A 26701-nucleotide genomic window follows, 5' to 3' on the forward strand; every position below is an offset into this window, starting at 1 on the left:
GCTTTTATACCAAATAATAAGACTAAAGTGGAATATGTAATCCCACTTTGAGCCAAGATCATTTTTCAATTTGAATTCTAGTTCTTCCTCTTAACTGTGTAATCAGAGCAAGTTATCTCTGAGCCTCAGTAGGCATTAAGAGTACATATTGAATAGGATTGTTTTGAGAATAAGGTAAGACCAAGTAAGCACCTACTTGAGCAGCAGGAACTCAAAAAACATTTCTTATGTGAATTTAGATAAATGAAAAAATATTTTATTTTAATAGATTGTATATTTTACCTGTCTTGATCATGCATTGTTTTTTGTTTGCTTTATTTATTTTGCTTCCTAATCCTCCATTGTCTAGAAATAGTTTCTCCACCTCTTGATTAGACCATAGTAAAAGATATAGATTGACTGGTAGTCATAGATTACATGACATTTCCATGCTGCCTAGAATACAGAACATGAAAGTTTCAGTTCTGTAAAATTAACAATTAATGGGCTATTTCTGCACCATACCTCATAGTAGTAAAACTCAAGGGTAGAGTGAGAGATGTGTTGGGCTCATTTTTCATAATTAACTGTAACATTTCTACGTATTAATGTTAAATTTTGTCATTAAAATGTCTACTTTTGATTATGCCACTTGATGAGTGTTAATAACGCCTCACTTTGCATGGGCCTAGTTTCCATGTCTTTTGTACCCTTCAAAATTTTTAAATGTTATAAGTTATCAAAATATAAGGAGTAAGTTCTCTATAATTTTAACCAGTCCAGTCAGTCTGAAAGGTATTTAATAAACTTCTCCTTAGAAGGTAAATGTGAAATAATCTTTCCTTTCCCATTTCTGCCTGGTGAAAAAATATCCAAATTCATATATAAAGAAATATATTTGTAATAGTATTATACTGTATCTGTATTTTTCCTCATCTGTCACACTGACTAAAGTATTTGTCCTTTTGATTCAGCAGCTCCATAAACTAGGTGATTTGTGTGGTATCATTGAGCTTCATATCAGTATGTATTGGAATAGAAGACTGTAACTTTCCCTTAGTCAAAACTAAAAACGTGTATATTAGCCTTTCAAAATATGTAGTCTTGTGAATTATTTTTCAAACCTTACACTAATTAGCAGCAGTTTCAGTGGACTTTGAAATGATGTTTTTTTAATTGAATTTATATATATATATATATATCAACTGACATTTTATGTAAAGGTAGAGTAGCTATAAATCTATCAAAGGTTTTCTTATGGGAAAAATTTGTTTTCTTACCAGTCCCTACTCTTTGTTTCCCAGTACTCACCGTGGGGTCAGGAAGGAAACACAGGCCACACTAATGTTTGGGATTCAATTGGTAAATCTTGGTTTAAAGTTTATAGTGGACTAGGGAGGTCAGCATGATCTGACCAGAGAAAAAGGTTTTAGTTTCTAGAACTGACAAGTTTTGTCTCTTTAAGTGAAAGAAAGTAGTTAAGCCAGGCATATTTGTCAAGCACTGGTTCTCAAAATGTTACAGTATTAACAAAGGTCACTGAGCCAAAGGCAGTATTTCAGTCCATCTGAAGATATTAATATGAGCAGATAGAGAGGTAAGTAGGTTAAGTTTCTTTAATTTGGCTAAGACTTTATCAATTTAGTGAGCAACGTCTATTTCATGTAAATTAACAAGCCTTAAAAATTTGATTAATGGTGAATAATGGAAACTTAGCCATTTCTAAACTTTCTTTTCCTATATATGCATCTTTCATAATTTAGAGTCTGCTGAGGAAGATAATGCAATGGCTGCTCGTTGATGGAAATAAAGTTTGCACAGTCCTGAACTTGAGTAATGGTGGGGTGGGGCCTGTTTTGTCTCCTTCCTTTCATCCAGGGAGTTGGCAGGTCTAGATTGGGGACAGTTTTCAGCTTTCATGGCAATTTACTCCAAGGAAGTTTTCTGATGTCACTATTTGCCTCTATTAACCCTACCACAGACTATCTGGCTTTAAAGATCAGTATGTAAATTATTTCCAGTCACTAAGCCCATTTTAAGCTGTTAAAGTTTCCAGGGTAAAATTTTTCTTCCCAATATTTTATAAACTCTACTTAATTTAAAAATTTAGTATGTAAATTTTCAAGCATTTTTTAAGAAAACTTTGTATCTAAGAATTTCTTAGTTCATGTTTTAGCAGCCATCCTCCTCTTAGGAAAAACAAATATTTATAGAGAGTTTGCTTGGCCTAGGGAATCAAGACACTTGAGATTTTTGTGAATGTTCACATGCTAACCATTATTGAAAATTTAAGAGGCTTCATTAGTAAAGGTCTGTATCTTCATAAATGCAACAATATAATGGAATATTATGTCAGTATTCCTATCAATCCGTGCTTTGTATACCTTGATACAACAAAGTAAAATTTGATTGAGCCATGATTTGATGTGGCAGACAGGAATAGAGATGTAAATCTAAATTAATTTTTAAAAAATTTCCTATAGACAAGTTAATTCTGTAAAACTATGACCAAGCATTATGATTTTTATCAGAAATTTAATAGAATCTGTAATATATATATTTAAAATTATCCAGGCTATTCTGTGGTCCCCACTATGGCTATACTAATCAACACACAGTTTGCAGTGTCAAAGGATAGTGGTTAGAAAGAGCTTTAACCACTCACTGGCTTAGTGATCTACGTTTTGGGTTTGCAGGCATCCTAAGCTGAATCTGAATTCCCAAGTCAAATAACTTTCTTTCTCCTGTTTACAAAAGAGGCTATGACCTTTCCTACAGCAGGATGTTTGCAATAAAAACTCTCAAGTTTGGAATTTGCTTATTTGACTGGTCTTATACAGTCTTGGTTGAGAGAGTTCAAAGTAGAAAATCGTTTTTTTGATGAGATTGATGTGTTATTTACTATGTGTTCGTTGCACATCAGAAAATCTGATCTAAATTGGCATTAGCAAAAAAATTTATTCTATATGTATTAGGTTCTGTAGGGAAACAATCAACAGGATATATCTGTAAATAGTATGAGATTTTATAAAATTCTGTCACCTGACCATAGGGATGCACAAGTCCAGATTCTGTAGGCAGGTTACAAATCAGGGTCTTGGATGAAAGTCTGATGAAGGTCTTTCATGAGTTCCTGGGAGAGGTTGGCTGTCCAAAGACAAGCTGGGAAATTCTCTGAACACTGAAACTACTTCCTATTTAAGGCATTCAACTGATTGGATAAAACACTCATTGCTAATGGCATTCTCCCTGGTTGATTGTAGGTGTAATCAGCCATCTATGCAGTAAACTCACTAATGACTAAAGTCCTTAAAAGTTCTTATATTAATACTATAATTAGCCTAGTCCTTGCTTAACCAAACAATTGGGCACAATTACCTGGCTGAGTTGACACGTCAGCCTTATCGTCACAGTCCACACCTTGTCAGCATGGCAACCATACATATTACCTTAAACTATACTTAGTCTCTAAGTAAAAACAATAATGAAAATAAATATATATTTTTGCTAAAAATATTCAACTGTCCTGAGTACTACAGAAACTCATTAATTCCCTACAGATTGGGGTGCAAGTCTTTCAGTAATATTCACCCTTAAACTTGACATTCTTAGATATTATGACATGAAACTAATACAACTTCTCATATGATAAGGGAAAGGGTTAGAGAAGAAAACAAAGATAAATATACAATCATACTCATAACAAAACAAGGGAGAAAGATTCATGACTATTAAACTCCTTGTATCTAACTAGTTACATGGTCAAAGTTCATATTTATTCTACCTTCTTCCCATAATCCTCAGTGAGCTCCTCCTCTGGCCATGGTTCTTTACCTGGTGGGGTGACCCAAACATTCATTCCTGAAGATTTTGGGCCACTGTTAGTCCTGCTCGGATTGGGTTGTTGGAATTTTCCATGGCGTTTGATCACATGACATGGCAGTATTAAGAGATACCCTAGAGGATCTCCTGTATTCCAGACAGACTTTTCTTTACCCCCAATATGTAGATGCAGTCCTGTTTCTCCTTGATAGGATCAATCACCTGAGCCAGTACAGTAATTCCCTTCTTTGCCTGTTGATTCCAGAGGTAAGAGGAGCCCAAAGTGACCAGGTGGCAGTCTTAACTTTCAGTTCAATGGAATTGTTTTGTTTTTTTTTTTTTAAAGATTTATTTTTATTTATTTAATTCCCCTCCCCTGGTTGTCTGTTTTCTGTGTCTTGCTGCGTCTTGTTTCTTTGTCCGCTTCTGTTGTCGTCAGCGGCAGGGGAAGTGTGGGCGGCGCCATTCCTGGGCAGGCCGCTCCCTCCCTCGAGCTGGGCGGCTCTCCCTACGGGGCACACTCCCTGCGCATGGGGCTGCCCCACGCGGGGGACACCCCTGCGTGGCACGGCACTCCCTGCGCGCATCAGCACTGCGCATGGGCCAGCTCCACCCGGGTCAAGGAGGCCCGGGGCCTGAACCGCGGGCCTCCCATGTGGTAGACGGACGCCCCAACCACTGGGCCAAAGTCCGTTTCCCAATGGAATTGTTGTGTTCCCTGGTGGCAGCACTCCTCCTTTTGGAACTAAAGACTTGTAGGCCAGCAGAGTTTGAGGTTGCAGAGCTTGGTAGCAAAAATTTTCCTAGTGGATTACTAGAGATAATAGTGACTGGTGCCATTCCCAATTCCACACCTTGATTCCTGGATCCCATGAATCCTGGCTATGGGAGAAACAGCACCATAAAGTGGATGCTGAATTAGAGCATAAACAGCCTTTGGAAAACATTGCCCCAGCCCTGCAAAGTATTGCCACATAGTTGGTGCTGTAATTGAGTATTCAAAAGCCCATTCCACTGCTGTCAATCCAGCTGATTCAGAATGATGGGGAACATGGTTAGACCAGTGAACTCCATGGGCATGTGTCCATTCCTGCACATCATTTGCTGTGAAATGTGTTCCTTGACCAGAAGCAATGCTGTGTGGAATGCCATGGCAGTAGATAAGACATCTGGTAAGTCTATGGATGGTAGTTTTGGGAGAAGCATTGCATGCAGGGAATGCAAACCCATATCCAGAGTAACTATTCAGTTAGAACAAATTGTTGTCCCTTGCATGATGGAATTGGTCCAATGTAATCAACCTGCCACCAGGCAGCAGGCTGATCACCTCAAGAAGTGGTGCCATATCACAAGTTGAATGTGGGTGTCTGCTGCTGGCAGATTGGGCACTCAGCAGTGACCATAGCCAAGTCAGCCTGGGTAAGGGGAAGTCTGTGTTGCTGAGCCCATGCATAACCGCCATCCCTACCACCATGGCCATTTTCTTCATTAGCCCATCGGGCAATGACAGGAGTGGCTGGGGAAAGAGCTGAGCATTAGCCACAGAGCAGGTCATCTTATCCACTTGAGTATTAAAATCTTACTCTGCTGAAGTCACCCTCTGGTAAGCATTCACATGGGACACAAATATTTTCATAGTTTTTTGTCCACCCAGATCTATCCACATAGCCCTTCCACAGACCTTCTTGTCACCAATTTTCCAATCATGTTCCTTCCAAGTCCCGTACCATCTAACTAAACCATTGGCAACAGCCTATGAATCAGTGTACAAGAGCACCTCTGGCCATTTCTTCTTCCAAACAAAATGAACAGACAGGTGCACTGCTTGAAGTTCTGCCACTGGGAGTATTTGTCCTCATCACTGTTCTTCAGAGATGTCCCAGAAAGGGGCTGAAGTGCTGCAGCTGTCCACTTTTGGGTGGTACCTGCATATTATGCAGATCCATCTGTAAACTAGGCCTGAGTTTTCTTGTCCTCCATCAGCTGATTGTAAGAGACTACCAAAGAGGCCAAAGCTTTGCGCTGGGAAAGAGAAGGTAACATAGCAGGGATGGTGACCATGGGCATTTGAGCTACTTCCTCTTGTAACTTACTTGTGCCTTCAGGACCTGCTCGAGCTCTCTCTCGTATATACCACTTGCACTTTGTTACAGAGTTCTGCTGTTCATACCCAACTTTATGGTTTGGTGTGTCACACAATACCCAGTTCATGATAGACAAGTCAGGTCTAATGGTAACTTGATGGCCCAAGATTATGCATTCAGTCTCTACTAAGACCCAATAGCAGGCCAAAAACTGTTTCTCAAAAGGAGAGTAGCTATCTGCAGAAAGATGGCAGGGCTTTGCTCCAAAATCCTAAGGGTCTGCATTGGAATTCTCCTACAGGAGTCTGTCAAAGTGTCCATACAACATCTCTACTTGCCAATGAAACTTTCAGCACCCTTGGTTCTGCTGGATCATGTGGCCCAAATGGTAATGTAGCTTGCACTGCAGCCTCAACCTGTTACAGACCATCCTCGTGTTTGGGTCCCCAATCAAAACCAGCAGCTTTTCTTGTCACTGGGTAAATGGACTGGAGTAGCACACCCAAATGAGGAATGTGTTGTCACCATAATCTGAAGAGACCAACTAAGCATTGTGCCTCTTTTTTGGATTTAGGAGGGCCCAGGTGCAACAGCTTATCCTTCACTTTAGAAGGGCTATCTCGACATGCCCCACACCATTGGACACCTAGAAATTTCACCGAGGTCGAAGGCCCCTATATTTTTGTTGGGTTTATCTCCCATCCTCTCTCATGCAAAGACCTTTCAGATAAGTCTAGAGGCTTTGCTATTCTTGCTTGCTAGGTCCTAGCAACATAATATTAATATAATGGACCAGTGTGATGTCTTGTGGGAGGGAGAGATGATCAAGGTCCCTGTGGACAATATTATGACATAGGGCTAGAGAGTTGATATACCCCTGAGGCAGGACAGTGAAGGTATATACCAGGAATCCAGTATTGCTTTTGATTTAGAGGTAGTTCTAGTGGCTTCTACTTGGCCTTTCCTACCATAGTAGCCCTCACTCCGTAAGTTAGGGATCCAATGTGGGGGTTCTGTCAGTTACTGAGTATGTTCCAATTATGTGTTCTGGAACTGGGGAAATAACCACAGAATGGGTCTGGGAACCCACTGGACCCACTGTGAGTCAGACTTGAGCTAAAACCCCATTAATCACCTGACCTCCATAAGTCCCTACTCTTACTGATGGACCACAGTGAGGTTTTGTGTCCTGGAATTAATGTCAGTTCTTAGCCAGTGTCTAATCCCCAAAATGCCTGATCATTTCCTTTTCCCCAGTGCACAGTTAGTCTGGTAAAAGGCCATCGGGCTCCTTGGGGAAAGCTGGGAGGAAGATTAACAGTATAAATTGTTGGCAGTGTAACAGGATCCTTCCCCAAGGGGCCTGACCTTCTCATTCTGGAGGCTCTGGGTCTGTTACTGTCTCAAGTCTGGGAATTGATTAAGGGGCAGTGATTCTCTGTGTGTGTAATTTGAGTTAGGGTTCTTTTCACTTGACCTAGAACTCTTCTGCTTATACAGATCCAGAGGAAATTTAGTAGACTGCCCCTCTGTTTCATTTCTAGGTCTCTGTGATCTATCAGCCAACACCATAACTCCATGCAACTCAGACTATTTTGATTGCTGCTTGGAGTCAGCCTTTCATTGTGGTAGCCACGCCCACCTTGTCTTTGGTGATCAACTGATGGTTAAGCTAATGTGTCAATTCAGCTAGGTAATTGTGCCCAGTTGTTTGGTCAAGTGAGCACTGTGCTTATTGTAATACAAGGACAGTTATGGACTTTATTCATCAGTAAATGTACTGCATAGATGGCTAATTTCATCTACAGTCAATCAGGGAGATTGCCATCAGCAATGAGTGACCTTTTATCCAATCAGTTGAATGACCTAAAAGGGGAAGTGATTTCAGCATTCAGAGAGAATTTCCCAGCTTGTCTTTGGACAGCCATCATCTTCCAGGAACTCCTAAAGGACCTTCATTGGACTTTCATCAGAGCCCCAGCTTTGCATCCTGCCTCCAGAATCTGGACTTGTGCATCCCTATAGTCACATGAGAAAATTTTATAATATCTCACCCTATTTATAGATATTTCCTATTGATTCTATTTCCCTAGAGAACCCTGACTAATACAGTGTGGTATGGAGAAGTGGGGTTGTGATTTTGTAATTACCAAAATGCTGGAACAGTTTTGTAAATTGGTAAGGTATTTTTTGGAGGAATTGTGAGATGCTTGATGCAAAAGGCCTAGAGTATTTTGAAGGACTTTTGGTAGGAACATGGACACTAAAGAGACTTTATGAGGCCTTGGAAGTATATGACGAAAGTATTATTGGAAACTGGAGGAAAGGTAGTCATGTTTTAAAGTTGCAGAGAACTTACCAAGATTAACTCCTGATGTTTTATGGAAGGCAGAATTTTGAAATGGCAAGCTTGGGCATTTAGCTGAAGAACTTTCCAAAGTAAATTTGAAGAGTGCAGCTTGGCTTCTCCTTGCAGCTTATAGTAAAATGCTAGAGGAGAGAGAGAAAGTGAGAACTGAGTTGTTGGGCATAAAGAAAACAGAAACTGATACCGGAAATTCCAAACTTCTGGAAATCAAACCCCCAGACAATAGTGCCCCATTTGAGGAACTGCTTAAACATGGAACTTATAAATCAGGATTGAAAATGCAGTTATTCAGGAAAGACTTGTGGAAAGTCTTACTGTTTGATGACTTAGACCCCTGCTTCCTGCATGCTAAAGCAACAGTCTTTTTAAGAGCTATATAAACAAAATCACTGTCAGCCTGGACTAAAAGGGACACGGAGGGAAGAGTTGAAGGGGAAAGCAGCTTTAAGAGGAAAACCATAGAAGTTGAGGATTGGAATTAAGATATCTCCTTGGACCATGAGAGGAACACCACCCATGTGTACAGAGAGAGAGTGAATTTGCTCTGGCATTTGAAGAGGGTAGATGTTCCAGCCTGCTCTTCAGGGAGAGTTTAGCCACCCCAGGCTACTGAGAGTGTGGAGCACTTTCCCCAAGGGTTGGGGATTGTAAGGTTGACACCCCATAGGTCTGAGAGGGGTGGATCAGCCCCCCCATAGATTTGGGAAGGCCAGGTCCCAACTTACTGCTCTGAGAGTGAAGCAGGCTAGTAAGGTAGGGAGAAGATGGATCTGGAACCTGGCAGAGTTCACATGGACATCAGAAACCCCCAAGATGGTTGCTGGAGGACCCCCACCCCCGGGATTCTGCTATCTAGAACAAAAACTCCTTCCTGGGAACAAGGAAAAGCCTGGATATTCTCTAAAAACTTTATCTTTGGATCCTCACTAAGAAATTGATGGGTGGGGTAATGAATCCAAACAGCAAATACCTGGAACCCCCTCCCCTTCCATTAGCAAGGAGGCAGAATAATTAGCAATTTAAAAGCAAACGGGGAGGCTTGAGTGCACTCTCCCCTTGCTCTTTTGGCCTACGGACCTATCCTGCCCTCTTTGTGTCATTTTCGCCATTTTTCCTCTGCCCTGTGGCCATGCAAGTAAACCTGGGGACTTAGAATCTATAATGGGGAATTATAGCTTGTAGCTTGTAAATTAGCCCTCTTCATCCCTTTTCATCCTTTTCTTCACTACCTGGGACCCCTGCTCTGTTATTTTCTCTCATTTCTCTTCCCTCCCTACCTGAATAAATTACTGGCCTAACTCACCCAGCATGCTTTTGAAATTCATTTCTGCAGCATAGCCAAGAACCTAGATAGAATCGGGTAACAAGAGGGTTGGACCTGTAGGCCAGAAGTTAGGGAGAATGTTACGTCTCCCTCCCTGTACTAAGGGGTTTGAGACTCTACCCCAAAGATTGGGTAAAGTGTGGCCATCACCCCAGCTTCTTTGGAGGGTGAGGTCTGGAGCTGATGCTTGATGGGGTGGAACCAAGAAAATGGCCATTGGGCAAGCGTATGGAAAGAGTGGGTCCCTGTGAGGCCTCAGGGAGAAGAAACAGTCATTTTAAGAATGACTCTGAGGCTTTGAAATCTAATGTGGTATGCCCTGCAGGTTTATGGAACTCTAGGGGACCTGTGATTCATGTTTCCTTCCCAGTTTTGTCCCTTTGTATACTGGAAGCTGATAAACAGTTTTTTAAGTTTCAGAGGTCTAAGGCCAGATGGGACTTTGCCCCAAGACAAACCTTATTTCTTTAAACTGATTGTGATATAATTTTGTGCTTAGCATTGTTACTGATTCAGTTTTTTGAATATTGTAATGTCTTTTAATGATTCAGAAGTTGGAGTGTGGCAGTTTGATATTATTTATGAATTCCAAAAAGAAATATAGATTGTAAATGGATCCATGCCTCTGGAGTGATAATGCTTTGATTGTATTAGATTCAGCTGAGCTGGGCTTTGCAAGTGCAAAGTGTGAACCCCTCACAGGGATTAAATATGTTAAGATTAGGGCTTTGATCCAACCATGTCATTAGAGTGCAACTCAGCATGGAGTCCCAGCCCCCTTGGGCTGATAAACGGACTCTCACATGGAACTACACACAGAAGCAGTTATGCAGGAAGAGAGAGTGCTCCATAGGCATGACCCCAAGAAGAGAGATGAGCCTGATAGTCTATAGCTGACCTTGTGGTGAGAACAGAACAGCTGAGCCCAGAAAAAAATGGGCTCTGGAGAGAGTGACAAGCCTTATGCCAGCCTACAGCTGAGATTGGAAGAAGCTGGGACCATGGAGCCTTAAGAGGAAAGAGGAAGGCTGAACCCTTGCAGGTATTGCCTGCCATCTTGCATCAACACATGGCAATAGACTTTGGGTGAGAAAGTTCCTCTTAGGGTACCTTGAGTTGGACCCTTTAGGTAACACTGTAAGCTTCTATGCCAAATATCCTGTATAAAAGGCAACAGATTTCTGGTACTTTGTATCAGCACTCTGTTTGACTAATACACCATATTACTAAAAAGTCTAGACCTACTTGTGATTTCAGGCATGGTGCAATCCTGGACTCAAACACTATCAACAGGCTCTTTCCAACTCATGTCAGACACTCTGCATGGTTTCATTCTCAGAAAGACCCTTGTATAACAAAATCCTGCAGCAAGTGTAAGCTGAAATGCCTTGGAAAGAAGTAGTTCCTGTAGTTCCCACACAAGTCCCTGGTTTGATGTTGATATATTGGATCAACATTGGCTAAGGAGCACTGTTGTGGCACAAGAAATTTCTTTTAATTTTACACCCTGGGCCACTTGTGCCAATACTGCAATTTCAATGGCAGTACATGGACTGTGCTAATTTAGAAAATAAAGTAAATTAGATTTTCAGCAATTAAAAAACATTTCCACTACAGTTTATTAATTCAGCTTATTAAAATGCATTGAGCACTTGCAAAGCCCTTTATGGAATACAAAGATTAGTAAAACGTACTGCTGCTAGTCATTTAGAATGATGCAGATTAGTGGTGGAAAAAGGTGAGAGTGCAAAGGAATTAGGAAGAAAAGACAGATGTACAGGTATGAATCACAAATCAAATCACAAACTTGAGAGACTGAAATGTAAAATTTTTATTTTGAGCCCTTATTTGCAATCAATTTTGAATCTCCCTTTCTCCCTGCAGGCAGTTATATTTCGGGGAAAGCAGGTGTTTGAGAAGAGATATCTCTCTGGGTTTTCGTCGTCCAGGATAAGAGTTGCTCCTTTGGTCTCTGGTTATCAAAAATACTGAAGGATACTGCTAATTTGACCCTTGTTCCTTTTGCAATGTTCTGGCACTCCAGCTCTCTAACAATAGCAAAGTTTCCTTCTGCAAATGGAATAACTGGCTCCTTCTGTGTGTTCTGATTTCAAGGATCCACACTTGCGTTGTGGAGTGAGCTATTATCCTACTTCTACACTAATCTCCTGAGCCATACTTGGCATTGGGATGTATGTGAGACTTAGAGCATTCTACTTGGGCTTTTGCTTCCTGGCTGCACTATACCCTGATCTCCCTAGTTTTTTATTGTTGTTTTGTTTTCCCTTCCCTTTCCTGGTTGGAACCTGAGGAAAGACAAGTTACATTATTCTCTTATTTTAGGGTGATAATTTGTACCTTACTTGCCCTCTGACCTGCCCATTGTTCAAGGTATGGGAAATGTTATCTAGTCCTTAATGCAGCATACTTTCTTCTGAGTCCATTGGATTTTCTCTGTGAATGAATCCTTTCTGTTCCTCACAGGGATTCAACTTATAATTCACAAAGCCCCACCTTTAACAAATATTTATTGGGCACTCCCTATATGTTATTATGCTATGTGTTGGCAATATTACAGTTAATAAAATAGTCTATATGCTTACACTCTTGAAACTTATATTCTAAGGAGGTATATATATAAGGAAGGGATTGTGTGTTTATGTGTGTGTGTTCCTAATGATATAGGCCATGGTTCAGACTAAATATGATAGGAAAGCATTGAGGGATTTTATACAATGGAGTAATACATTATATGAAATTTTACTTAGAGCAGTACAGCTGTTCCTTGGAGAAATAATGTTAGGGGTTCAAGATTAGGACTAGGGAAACCAATTAGCAGGCTATTGCAATAGACCCAATGAGAAATGATATTCTTTGGACCAAGGTGGTAGTGATGAATGAGGCAAGGTGTTGGCAGATTCTTAACATGTTTTGAAGGTAGAGCTGATAGATTGGCTCTGAGGCAATAGAGAAGTCATAGTGAACACAGGTCTTGGAGGTGAGCTCCCTCATGGATGATACTACTTGCTTTGTCAGACTTGCAGAGCAGATTATGGAGGAGATGCGACATCTAGATTTATTTGGAGTATGTTAAATTTAAGAGGCTTACTTGATATCAAGATAGAAATGTGGAGTAGATAACTAATATGTTGAGTAGAATTTAGGAGAAGATTAAAGCATAGATAAAAATAAGAGAATTTTCAGATATAAATGCTTCTTAAAATCAAGGGATCGGATTTTATTTTAAAAGAATTGGGGAGCCATTGAAAGGGCAGTCTGGAGGAGAGTTAGCCTTGAATTATGCCCCTAACTGCTGTGTGGAGAATAGGCTGGGAACAGGAGGCAGTGAAGGGCTATTGCACCAGTTCAGAAAATAATGATGGAGGCCTCTATGGCATGGTGGCAGGGAGCATGTCAAGATATAGTCAGATTCAGGATAGGACAGGATGGATACCGGAGGTTGAGAAATAGAAAGGAGCCGAAGACAGTTCCAAATATTTGGCCTGAACTCTGGCCAACTGATTCATTCTTAGGCTGCAGCAGGTTCAGGAGTTGAATGTTGGCTGTGTTGAGTCTGAGATGTGGCCAGCCTTCTCTGTGAAGTCAAGGAGGCGCTGAGCTACCCCAGTCAACATCTCAGGGATGAAGCTCTCAATGGAGAAATGGGAATGAAGTCACCATCCACATCCTTCCTCCAGCTGGAAGAAGCAGGGTGCTTTGTTCCCAGAAATGCCTGGCTGAGTCCCAGGAAAGTGATGTTTAGGGCTAGCGACCCTAGGGGGCCAAGTGCAGTGGGCACAACCTTTTGTCCAAGGTGAGCCAGGTTCCACGAGTTTTTAACCAAGACCAGAGTTCACTTTTGAAGGAAGAGTTTCATGGCAGGCTCCTAGAGGCTGTGGAATCCAGCTGGTCCCCCAACCCCTCGCACTGGCCCTGGCATATGGGGGTGCTCAGGGAACATAGTGAGTGACTGAGCAGGATAGGGCTTTCAGTTCAGCCTGCAGCACAGCCAGGAAGGGACCAGATACTGAACACTGGCCACACTGTGGTCCTGACCCAGGGAAGAGCGGATGTAGTGACATGGCAGGGACATTTTTATGATTACAGTAAGAGGGCCTGGGACTAGAGAAGGCTGGTGAGGCATTCTGGGTATGAACTTTAAGGGAAAGCCAAAAATCTTTGTAATCAAGATAAATAATATTTTAATGCAATGTTAGACAATTACTCAATTCCATTTAGTCCTTACTGTGGACTGAATCATATCCCCCCAAAAGACTTGTTCAAATCCTAAACTCCAGTCCTGTGAATGTGAATTTATTTGTAAACAGGGTCTTTGAAATTATTAATACTTAAGATGAGTCCAAACTGGATCAAGGTGGGCCCTAATCCAATATGTCTAGTGTCCTTAGAGGAAATGTGGAGACAGGTGATTTATGCAGAGACAGAAAGGTGGCCGAGTGACAGAGGCAGAGATGGATTATGGATTGTGTGCAAACTACCACTAGACCCTTACAGACTTCAGAGAAAGCATAGTCCTGTCAGCACCTTGGTTTTGGACCCCTAGCCTCCAGAACTGAGAGACAAGTTCCTATTGTTTAAGCCAACTAGTCTGTGGCACTTTGTTACAGCAGCATTGGCAAACTAAGACAATGCTTTAAGCAAGTTACAAATAGCATGCAAATGGAGTTGAGTCCTAGGGAAATTTCATTTATTTGAAGGGCTATACAGAAAAGTTTTCCAGAGAAAGCATTTAAAATTGGCTCTGAAGAATAAGTAGTATTTCTTGATAGATCAGAAGTTAGTAAATTTTTCCATAAAAGGCTTAATAGGAAATAGTCTTTGCCTTGAAAGCAAAGGAACAAATTAGAGGACATAGATTTATGTAACAGAAGAATGAACAAACATCCATAAATTTTTTTGTTATTGATGAAACTCTAAATATAATAATAATAATTGAATACATTTTTGAAAAGCAGACCTGTTGATGAGAAGAATAATTCTCTTCTTGGAGAGATAATATTTCACTTAATTGAGGGTCAAAATTAGTGTTCCTTATAATCAAAATAGATCAAAATTTTCATCTGTTGGTGCTCATCTGTAATGTCTTTTACTTTATTTCACCTTAAAATTTTTTTAACTTTATTTCAAGTTCAAAAAATAAAATAACAGAAAAAAGGCAGCTTAACAAATTATGGGGATGAGGGGTGGGGAATGGGTTATATGGGAAAAAAGAAAGAAAGAAAGAAAAGGCAAAACAAATTATGGAAGTATTACTTTAAAAAATCCTGTCCAGGCATTTCTCTTATTTAATTCTAAAAATAAACTCAATTGTTTCTCAATTGTTTCATCTTTCAAAATATCTTTTCACATGCAGTATTATCCTTTTTTTGTTTTGTTTTGATTTTGTTTTCAACCATTATGAACTGTAAAATCGTTCTAACTTCGTGGGCTATACAGAAACAGGTGGTGGGCTGGATGTGGGTAGCAGGTTATGTGGTGGAGCCTACCCAAGCCATGGGCCCAGAAATGGACCCTTTGTGACCTTTCAAAGTGGCTTGGTGAAATCCTTTCCAACGACACCTCCACATATAAACCCTTAAAGCACTGAAGAGCTCTTGTTCCTCCTGGCACCCAGACTTCCACAAACACCCATGCCAGCAGTCACTGACCACCTATTCTCTCAGATGTAGTCTGAGAAATGGCCTGTTGCTAGCCCAACAACTCCAGACCAGCTCCAGCCTGGCCACACCAGCAAACTTCTGGTGATCTGAACTATTATCCCTTCATGGGTACTCTCATTCAACCCTAAGGTATCATACAGAATTTACTTTATCTTTACCACAGTTAATAATTTTTTGTATTAAATTTATGCCTATTTAATCTATGTGGTTTCTATCTCCTGATTAGATCCAGATTGCTATACCTACAATAGGTGAACAGGGATGTAAAAGAAGGTATTATAGCTAGAGAAACAGCATGACTAAGGGCATAAAGAGTATAGCATTGGATATGATCCTAGAATACAAAATTCTTTTAAGGTGTGCATAATAATAGAAGTGCTGGTGTTCCAAGATGACACATCCCTTTTAATTTAGCATTTAAAGATAAGGCAAAATCACTGATTCCCTTTCCCAAAGGACTTGCAAATAGTACACTGTGAATAGTGTGTAATCATGAAGATAAACATTTTAACACATAGTGTGATCAACCCACTTTTTATCTCCCCATACTGAGAAAGTGATGAGGATGTATAAAACAAGTGAAATTCAGTCTAATATAGAAAACTAAAATTACAAATACCTTTCTTCTTTCTTAGTAAATATCATGTAGTGATCAGAAATAATGTTTAAAATATAATAATTAGGGTAATGTTAGCTGCTATAACAAATAAGCTCCCAAATTTCAATTACTTAACATACTGAGTTATTTCTCATTCATACATTATTGTAGTTTAATGTGGGAGGTCCAGGTATTAACCGTAGGCGGCTTTCATCCATGTGCTGATTCAGTGATCTTCTGTCTCCCCCCTGTGGCTTTGTCATCAGAGTCTTCTTCATCTTGTAGACAGATGGGGAAAGAGAAAGTGGTGAAAACACACTAAACTGTCTTGGCATAGAAGTGACACACATCAATTCTTTTCTCATTTTGTTGGTAAGAACTAGTCACATGGCCAAACCTAGATACAAAATGTGCAGGGAATGGATAGGAAATGTTGTCTGTGACTGGACAGTTACCTCTCTGGGATAGCTCCACACTGTGACATAGGAAGCACACATATTGGTTGACAAGTAGCTGTCCCTTCCACATAAATAGTACAGCAAAACCTCTGTATATAACTTATAATCTTAATTAAAATAGAATGACTGAATATTGCTTAATCGTAAATACCAACTAAAATTCAGACAAATACATTATCTAGTCATAGTGCAATTTTCAAATAGTTGATGCATTTACCTTACTAATGTACAAATTAATGTTAATCAATTTTCTAGCTATATTCTTGTTTACCTTACTAACTAGACCAGCTCAATACTTTCTCTACTTTCTAGCAATCAAAATAGACATGAAACTAGGTCCCAAATCAGAGATTTTTAGAATCTATCAATGGTATAAATACTTCATTGGAAAACTGGAAATGCCTGTTATTAATACTATATTTTTTCTTGATCACTTGTGTATACTAAGTGTGTAATTATATGTCATAAGTCTGTTGCCTCAAGTTATGACTAAAAGCAACCTCCATAAACTGTATGATAAAGGCCCATATATCTATATAAATATGTTCACTTGAAATTTTCCTAGTTTATATTTTTTCTAAAATCTTTTTCTAAATCTTCTAAATACAAAGCATTAATCAAATCAAATCAAAGCATTAATAACAGGAAAATTTAAAAGGCTACTAGTTCATTAACATTATTTTTTATAATTTTTAAAAAATTAATTTATGGAAGTGTATCACTCATACATAAATAATAAGTCTATAATAATACTTGTGAACTTACAAAACAAACATATATAACATCATACAGGACTCTCATAACTCACCCTACCACCAATAACTTGCACTGTTGTTAAACCTCTTTAAATCAGTCATTGAAGAGTGTTGTCAAGATGTTATTACTAACCAAAGTATTTTTCCCCTAACCAATCCGATTATTATCTTTATATCATTTATACATGAACATACATAAAACAAGCATATAGTACAAGTTGTGAACTTACAAAGCAAACATGCATAACATCATACAGGGGTCCCGTACATCAACCCTCCACCAACACCTTGCATTGTTGTGAGGCATTTGTTACAAATTATAAAAGAATATTGTCAAAATCTTACTACAAATCATAGTCCTTATCTTAAATTTGGTGTGTTTTTCTCCCAACCCACCCTATTATTATTTTTTAAATATATTTTTAAAGACAGAAGTTGTAAACTTATAAAACAATCATGTACATGTGCAGAATTCCCAAACAACACCCCTTCATCAACACACCACACTGTGGTGGAACATTTGCTACACATAAGATAATATCATCTGATTGTTACCATGTCCATAGTGTACATTTGGCTCACATTTTCCATAGTTCCTCATTACCAACACAGTACATCTTTCACATATATGCAAAGATATTATATTATTACTGCTATCCACAGTGCATAGGTGACTCCAGCTGTATTTTTTACCATGCTTCTCCACATTCCCAACACCCTGCAGGAATGATGTACATTTGCTCTAGCTCACAAAGGACACTCTTGCACCTGTACCATCAACCACAAATCTCTGTTATTCAGTTCCTAGATTATTCTCTAGCATTGTCCATTGGCATTTACATATCTAGACTACCATTTTCAGCTATATCCCCATTTATAAACTAGCTGTAACTCACTATGTGTTACCATCCAATCTATACATTTCCACACTTTTACAGTAACGCTAATTAAAACTTCTACATACATTAAACGTCAGTAGTCCATCACAGTCCTCCTCTTATCTCCTTTAAGAATCCACCACCTACCACCAGGTCTTGAAGATATTTTCCTACAATTTCCCATAGAAGTTTTATGGTTCTTGCTTTTATTTTTAGTTTTTTGATCCATTTTGAGTTAATTTTTTCAATAAGGCGTGAGATAGCAGCCCTCTTTCCTTCTTTCGGCTATGGATATTCAATTCTTTCAACACCACTTATTGAATGGACTGTTCTGCCCAAGCTGTGTGGGCTTGACAGGCTAGTCAAAAATCATTTGACCATATATGTAAGGGTCTGTTTCTGAATCATAAATTGGTTCCATTGGTCTATGTGTGTGTCTTTATGTCAGTACCATGCTGTTTTTACCACTGTAGCTAGTTAATATGATCATTAACATCATTTTGAATGGGTGTCTTTAGATTCTTTCTGGATATAAAAATTATGTGCTTCTGTCAATTTTACTGTATTCATTTGTATGTTTCATATTGATCATTGCAAGTAAAAATAGTAATACCAAAAGATTATCAGGCTTTCAATATTTCAATACAATCATCAAAATGGGATAGTTTGATTTTAAACAAATAAATGATTGAGAAGATGGGGAGTAAGTTTATATTAGATCCTAAAAAATTCAAATTCCAAAATTATCAATGAAATACAAAGTCATGCAACAAAAGTTAAGTATTTAGGGTACAGTCTCTCACTAATACCTGTCCTATGAATTTTGTTTATGTGTGTGTATGTGTGTGTGAGGAATATGTGTGCATTTATGTGTAAAATTTACTTTTCCATACCTCTTCATATAAGGCTATGACTGAGAAATCAGGTTTGAAATGAAAGATACCTTATGTAGTAATTATTTATAATATAAATTTATACAACTGGAAATAAAAGTTCCCACTAATGTCTTAAATATTTGTAATTAAACCATTTTCAGTTTATGCAGAACAATTTTTGTTAGGTAATGCTTTAGACATATAAAAACATATTGAGCATAATATAATTTACATCCAAAGGAATCAATTAAACCACACTCTAAAATGCAGACTGTAGCTCTGGGTAGGTATAAATAAAAGGGATTATTTTTCCCCCTAACATTTACATATCTGCACTTTTACATTTATTTTTACAAGAATTTTATGCCTTAATTTCTGATGGATTAAAAATAAAGATGTTGATAATGGGTGTGACTCAAGTAGTTGTGCGCCAATCCCCACATGGGAGGTCCCAAGTTTGGTTCCCAGTGCCTCCTAAAGAAAGTGAGCAAACAACAAGCATTTGGAAATCACATGTCTTATAAGGGTTTATTATTCATGAGATGTTACAACTCAACAATAAAAAGACAAATGACCTGATTAAAAAAATGGCAAAAGAGTTTAATAGACATTTGTCCAAAGAAGAAATACAAATGATAAACACTTGAACAAATGTGCAACATCATTAATGATTAGGGAAATGCAAATCAAAACTACAATGATGTATCATTTCACACCTATCAGAATGGCCACTTATTAAAAAGACAGAGAACTAAAAGTGTTGGACAAGATGTGGAGAGAGAGGAATGCTTATTCACTGTTGGTGGGAATGCAGAATGGTACAACTACTGTGGAGGACTCTTTGGCATTTCCTAAAGAAGTTGAATATAGATTTGCTACATGACCCTGCAATACCACTACTGGGTATATACCCAGAAGAACTAAGAGCAGTGACACTGATAGACATCTGCACACCGAATCATAGTAGCATTACTCACTGTTACCAAAAGTTGGAAACAACCCAGGTGTCCCTCAACCAATGAATGGATAAACAAACTATGGTGTAGTCACACCATGGATTATGATGCAGCTGTAAGAAGAAATGAACTTGTAACACATATGACCATATGAATGAATCTGGTGGGCATTATGTTAAGTGAAGGAAGTCAGACACGAAAGGACAAATACTTTTTGATTGCATTATATTGTGTAACATTATATGGTTCCATTTATATAAAAGATAAATATAAATCAATTGATAAAGATGAAATTTGATTAGTGGTTATGTAGGGCTAGGGAAAGCATGCTACAGGGTGTGGAGTTTTTCTTTTTGGAGTAATAAAATAATTCTAAAGTTTTTTGTTATGATGAATGCACAACATTGAGGGGAAAAGTTAATGAGAAGGGAGCAGATGTGGCTCAAGCAGTTGAGCACCTGCTTCCCACATGGGAGGTCCTGGGTTCAGTTCCAAGTGCCTCCTAAAAAAAAAACAAAAACAAGCGAAACAAATGAAAAAAAAAAAAAAACAACTCAGGGGAGCCAATGTGGTGTGGCTCAGTGGTTGAGCTCCAGGTTCCCAAGTCCTGGGTTCAATCCCCAGTACCTCAAAAAAAAAAGCTGAGAGAAAGAGCTGAAGAAATCTTCTAAAAGATCCCTTTTGTCTTTGATACAGCCATCATATTGCAGAATGAATTTCAAGGCAGGGCAAAGAATAGATACCAGGAAGATATGGGGTGAACAATTCTCAGAGTATATCCAAGTTTGGGAGACAGAACTTCCAACCAGTCATACTAGAGAGAGCCCACTAAATATCCAGGCCATTCAGGAGAGAGTCCCAAGGAGGCATACTTAATTGTAGAGATAAAATAGTCCCTAAGGCTACTCTACATACATTTCCAAGGAAAAACATAAAAAAGTCTGAAAAGTTCTGGCTGATATACAAGTAACTAACTGCCAAAACAAATATCAACACTTTTTAAAGAAGACAACAAAATCTAGACTCACAATATGGTAATATTCACGATATCTTACAACCACCAACTTTTACTAGACATGGGTATAAATAGGAAAATATGACCTATAACCAGGAGAAAAATTAGTAGAAAAACAGACCTATGAATGACAGAGATGAAGTTATTAGACAAGGATTTTAAAATATTTATTTTGAATATGATCAAGGATTTAAAGAACAAAATAAACATGAAATAAATTGATGGTATGAAAAAGAACCACATGGAATATTTGGTACTGAAAAACACAATATTTGAAGTGAAAAATTTATTTGAACAGTAGATTTTACAAAAACTGAATTTAAAGACATTAGCAATAGAAAATACACTGGAAAAAAGACTGGAAAAAAAATGAACAGAATCTCAGTGGACTGTGGGGAAAAAGTCAAATAATCTAACACATATGCAGTTTGAGCACCAAAAATTGAGAAGAAAAGTTCAAACGTATCTTCAAAAATAATGCCCCCATATTGTCCAAACTTGATGCAAACTATAAACTCAGGCAGGTTCAAGAAGCTAAAATTGATGTGGGAAGAGTGGGATGAGGGGGGTGGGAGGTATATGGGGAATTCATATTTTTTGAATGTAACATTTAAAAAAAAAAAGGGGGAAAATAAATAAATAAAAATAAAAACAAAAAAACCAAGGTACCCAGCAAGAGAATGTACATTCTCTTAAAGTTAAAAAAAAAAAAAGCTAAAATTACAAGCCAGATAAACACAAAGGAACAAGTTTTATCACAATGAAATTGCTGAAAGCTAATAATAAAACACTTTAAAACAGCTGGAAGAACAGAAAACATTACATAGAATAACAGTTGATTTCTTATCAGAAACAGTGCAAATCAAAAGGTTAAAGAATGGTATCTTTAACTTGAAGAAGGAAGGGAAAGAGTTAAGGCAGGCAGGGACTTCCAACCTAGGGTTCTATATCAAAGTCTCCTTTCAAAAAAAAAACAAAGGAAAATGGAGACCTGTGTGACAAATTTTAAAGTTAAGTTCTTCAGGCTGAAGGAAACTAGATCTAAACAAAAGAATAGAGTGCTTGGAAAAGTTAAATATAGAGAAAATATAAATAACTTTTCCCTCAAGTTTTTTTCATATTGTAATTTTTTTTTTAAAGCAAAAATAATGACAATGTATTGTGGGGTTTATAACTATGTAAATGTCAAATATATGATAACAATAGCACAAATGATGAGGTAGGAAAATGAAAGAATACTATTAGAAGTTTAGCATAAAAAAATCATACTATAATTTAAACAAAATACTTTGAAGACTTCTATAATAAAAGTTACAAAACAGTGTTGTGAAAAATTTAAACATCTAAATAAATGGAGGAACGTACTATGCTCATGGATTTGAAGACTCATTATTATTAAAATGTCAGTTCTCCCTAAATTGATCTATATTCAATACAGTCCCACCAGACTTTGTAGAAATTTACAGGTTGGTTCTCAAATAAAAAAATGGGAAAGCAGAGGACCTGAAACAGCCAAAACAAGTTTGGAGAAAGAACAAAGCTGCACTCCTTACACTACTTTATTTTAAGGCTTACTATGAAGTTACAGTCAGACACAATTATATCTGCAAAAGGCTAGACAAATAAATGGAAAAGAGCCCAGAAATAAACTCAAACAATAAAACCAAACAATTTTTGGCAAAGTTGTCAATATAATTCCATGGGGAAAGAAGAATCTTTAACAAAAGGTACTGGAACTCCTGGTTTTCCATCTAGGGGAAAAGAAATGAACATAACCTTAACTGCATTCCTTAATTGAAAATTAACTTAAATTGGATCATAGGCATAAACACAAAGCTGAATTTTTATAGAAGGATATGTAGGTTGCAAATCTTCACAATCTTGGGATGGGTAAAGATTATCTAAGACATAAAATGGGATAAACATTGAAGGAAAAAACTGATAAATTGTGAGGTAAGTTAGTATTGGGAAAATAAAGACTCAGTCACAGCTGAAGACCTGGCAGAAAACATGACCAGCAGACCACGAGGCTGTGAGACCTTACCTGTAAACCCCCTGAGGGGAAGATTGCCAGAAAGATCCCAGGAGACTCTGGCCATGGGATCCCATTTGAAACTCTTTCCAGATAGAGGGGAGGCCCCGGATACCTTTAAACAAAAGGCCTCTCCATTGGCCTCCTGAGAGCTAAGAGGCAGGGCAACCAATCAGAGCAGCAAACAGCTGTTTGGGGCCCCTCCCCGACATTATGAAGGGGAGGAAGAAAGTCTTTAGACAGGCCTGGCCTGGGGCCCACTGGTGCAACTCACCCACAGCTTACCCGCAGCTCTGTCTCACACTATGTACTTTTCTAGTTTTCTTGTTTCTTGTTAAACTCTTTACTCCCTTGCCTACCCTATGTCATGTCCTTAAATTCTTTTATGCCACTTAAACCAGGAACCTAGAAGCCCAGAACCCAGAGCCTCCTGCCTACTGTTGGGCATCATCAAAATTAAAACTTTTATTTTCAACAGACACCATTAAGTAAATTAAAAGGCAAACTACAAACTGGAAAAAAAAATTCAAAATACATATATTTGATGAAAGACATGTAGTCATGATATGTAAAGACCTTTTAAACTAAAAAATAGATGACATGGTAGTATATGAGAAAATACAATTAATGCAAACTATAGTTTACAGTAATATTATAATATTGTAAGCATACCAATGCTAACTTTCAATAATAGGGAGGTATAAGGGGTATGGGATTTTTCTTTTTAGAGCAGTGAGAATTCTCAAATTGATTGTGGTGATGAATGCACAACTTTTTGATTATACTGAGAACCATTGATTGTATACTTTGAATGGATAGTATGGTGTGTGAATGAAACTGTTAAATAGATGGCAATCCAATTTTTTAAATAGGCAAAGTATCATATGAGTATGATTTTTATCTTCATTTTTTCCATTAATAAAGAGACCTTGAATATGTCATTTAACAAATGTGTGTTCTTCTGTGTCTTTCTGAATGCTAGAGGAACAATTGAGTTAGTAGTTGGAATTAGGTGAGATGAAAGTGCCTGAACAGAACTTTTCAGGAGTAATGATTCCATGGCTTGTTGAACTGTCTTTTTCTGTTATTTTTTAAAATTTGAAATAAAGTTATTTAAAAATATATGAACACTTATCACAGGAAGATATAGGAGTGGCCAATGGGCATATAAAAATATGCTCAGCATCATTAGTCATCTGGGAAATGAAAATTAAATTCACAATGAAATACCACTATTTACCTTCTCAAGTAATTAAAATAAAAAAGACTAGCCATACAAAGTTTTGGTGAGAATGTGGAATAACTGGAACTCTCATGTATTTCTGGTGGAAGTGTAAAATGCACAATCATTTTCCCCCCTTTCTCTCCCCTACACCCATCCTGCTGTTTTTTGCTGTCTGTGTTCATTCACTATATGATCTTCTGTATCTATTTCTTTTTCTGTCTTCTCGTCTTTCTCCTCTAGGATTCACCAGAATTCAATCCTGAGGACCTCTGATGTGGAGAGAGGTTCCCTGTTAGATGTGTCACCTCATTTCCTAGTTTCTGCTGCAATTCACTTTGACTCTCCCCTTTGTCTCTCTTTTGTTGCGTCATCATCTTGCTGTGTGACTCACTTGTGTGGGCACTTGGCTCACCATGCGAGCACTGGCTTGCCATGCAAATACTTGCGCTGGTACCCGGCTCACTGCGCAGGCACTTGGCTCGCCACGCAGGCTGTCGCATGGGCTTGCCACATGAGTACATGGCTCACCATGCAGGCATGCTTTCTTTTCTTCTTTCTCACCAGAAGGCCCCAGGGATTGAACCCAGGTCCTCCCATATGGTAGGTGGAAGCCCTATCACTTCAGCCACATCTGCTTCCCTACAATCACTTTTGAGAAATCTTTGGCACCTTCTTATATAGTTAAACAGACATTTACTGTATGAGCTAATGGCTCATATCATAATTACTTACCCAAGAGAAACAAAAATATTTGTCCACAAAAGACTTGTACATGAATATTAATAGTTTTATTTGTAACAGTCCAAAACTGGAAACAACCCATTTTTCCATCAACAGGTAAATGATTGAACAAACTTTAGTGTTTCTACATATTGGAATACTGCTTGACAGTAAAAAAGAATGAACTTCTGATATATGAAACAACATTAATTTTATGGTAAATGAATTAAGCCAGAAAAAAAGAATTCACACTGTAATATTTTATTTATGTGAAATTCTAGAACAGGCAAAACTAATATATAGTGATAAAAAATCAAATCAGAATTAACCTGAGGCTGTGGTTGGTGGTAGGATGGATTAGCTACAAAGGGGTATGAAAAAATTGTTTAAGGTGATGGAAATGTGGTGATGGGATTGCATGGGTCTATACATTTGTCAGAACTTATTGAGCTACACCTATAAAATAGATGAATTTTATTTTGAAAAGTATAACTTACAAAGTTGGTTTTAAAAATCTACATGAGATACAGTATTTTAAGTATTCTAAAATAAAATTGAGTAAAAAAATGCAAAGTGCCAAAATTTAGTAGTTGTATGACACTGCTTGTTTTTAAAGAGGAAAAGGAATACATACACCCATATATGTATACATACATATACATTTCCTTTTGCTTTGTATAAAATAGCTATGAAAAGATTTCCTCCTACCCAAACTAATATTGTTTATTTGTAGGAAGGGGCATTCACTTTTCCAATAACTTGATAATGGCTTGCGTCTTAGCTAATGCTCCTACGATAAACCACAAAAACTGGTATTGACTTCATTTTAAGAAAACAAAATAGAATTCCAATATGACCCTAAATAGGTTTCCGTTTCTAAAGATAACTTACCTATTTTTTTTAACACACTACATGTCAAATATATAATATATACCAGATTGCTTTTTTAGAAATATGTATTTTATAAAAAAAGATTTTTTGCCCCTATGCTACTTTGATAATTTGGGCTGTAGAAATCAACCTTTTTTTACGGTTTTTTTTTTTTTTTAAATAGGTCTGTGACTATTATGCTATAAATTACTCAAGTGAAACAGTTTTACAGAAATGAATGCCTTCAGACTTTGTATTCCCAAGATTCCAAACTCATTGATGTACCTTTTAATCATAGACAAACTAGGATTCCTTAGACAAGTACTTATGTGATCATACATTAAAGCCACATGACTTTCTTGGCTTTTCTGACTCCTTATATCTTGCATTACTTGAAGTTATCACTCAATTCCAGAGTCTCCTAAAATTTTACTAATAAGGAAAGTCTATTCAGGCAGCCAGTTCAAACATTTTGAAAACAATAAGTATACTAAGTTTCATATTATCTATTATAGACAGTTACAAAATACATCTTTTGTTAATTTTAAAATTTTCTATTTTATTTTTGAGTAGTAGAAAGATGTTTTAAGAATTAAAGGGAAAGATAAACATAATGGAAAGGTTAGACCAGATCCATTAGGATCCTATGACTTTATGATTTCCTGGGACTTTGAGAGTTTAGGGTTTCCTAATCTTAAAGTGGATTTGATTATTAGTCAGAAAAATAAGAGATGAAGTGGTTAATAATTGAGGGTTTCTAACCCATTTCTTTTTGTCTGATAGGATGCAACTTGTTAATGATAAACTGTGTATGAGAAAAATGAAATTATAATAAACCTCTCATTTTTTCATTAAAATACCATTTTTAATCTTTCAGTGAATAATCCTATACCTTCCAATTTGAAATCAGAAGCAAAAAAGGCTGCTAAAATATTAAGAGAATTCACAGAAATAACTTCCAGAAATGGACCTGATAAGATCATTCCTGGTGGGTAAATAAAATGCACCTTGCTCATTTTGGTATTTGTTTTGTTTTCTAGATTACTATTTGCATTCCTTGA

General features: G+C 37.7%; 1 protein-coding gene across 1 annotated transcript in view; it reads left to right on the top strand.

Annotated features, from left to right (window-relative positions):
- SH3YL1 (SH3 and SYLF domain containing 1) overlaps positions 1 to 26701 on the top strand; it is a 132164-nt gene that overhangs the window by 2997 nt on the left and 102466 nt on the right. The window contains exon 3 of the mRNA XM_058287979.2: positions 26518 to 26628. Within this exon, the coding sequence (XP_058143962.1) occupies positions 26518 to 26628 (111 nt within the window). The remainder of the gene's footprint in view (positions 1 to 26517; positions 26629 to 26701) is intronic.

The sequence above is a fragment of the Dasypus novemcinctus genome, chromosome 25, assembly GCF_030445035.2.
Source record: "Dasypus novemcinctus isolate mDasNov1 chromosome 25, mDasNov1.1.hap2, whole genome shotgun sequence".
Classification (NCBI taxonomy): Eukaryota; Metazoa; Chordata; class Mammalia; order Cingulata; family Dasypodidae; genus Dasypus; species Dasypus novemcinctus.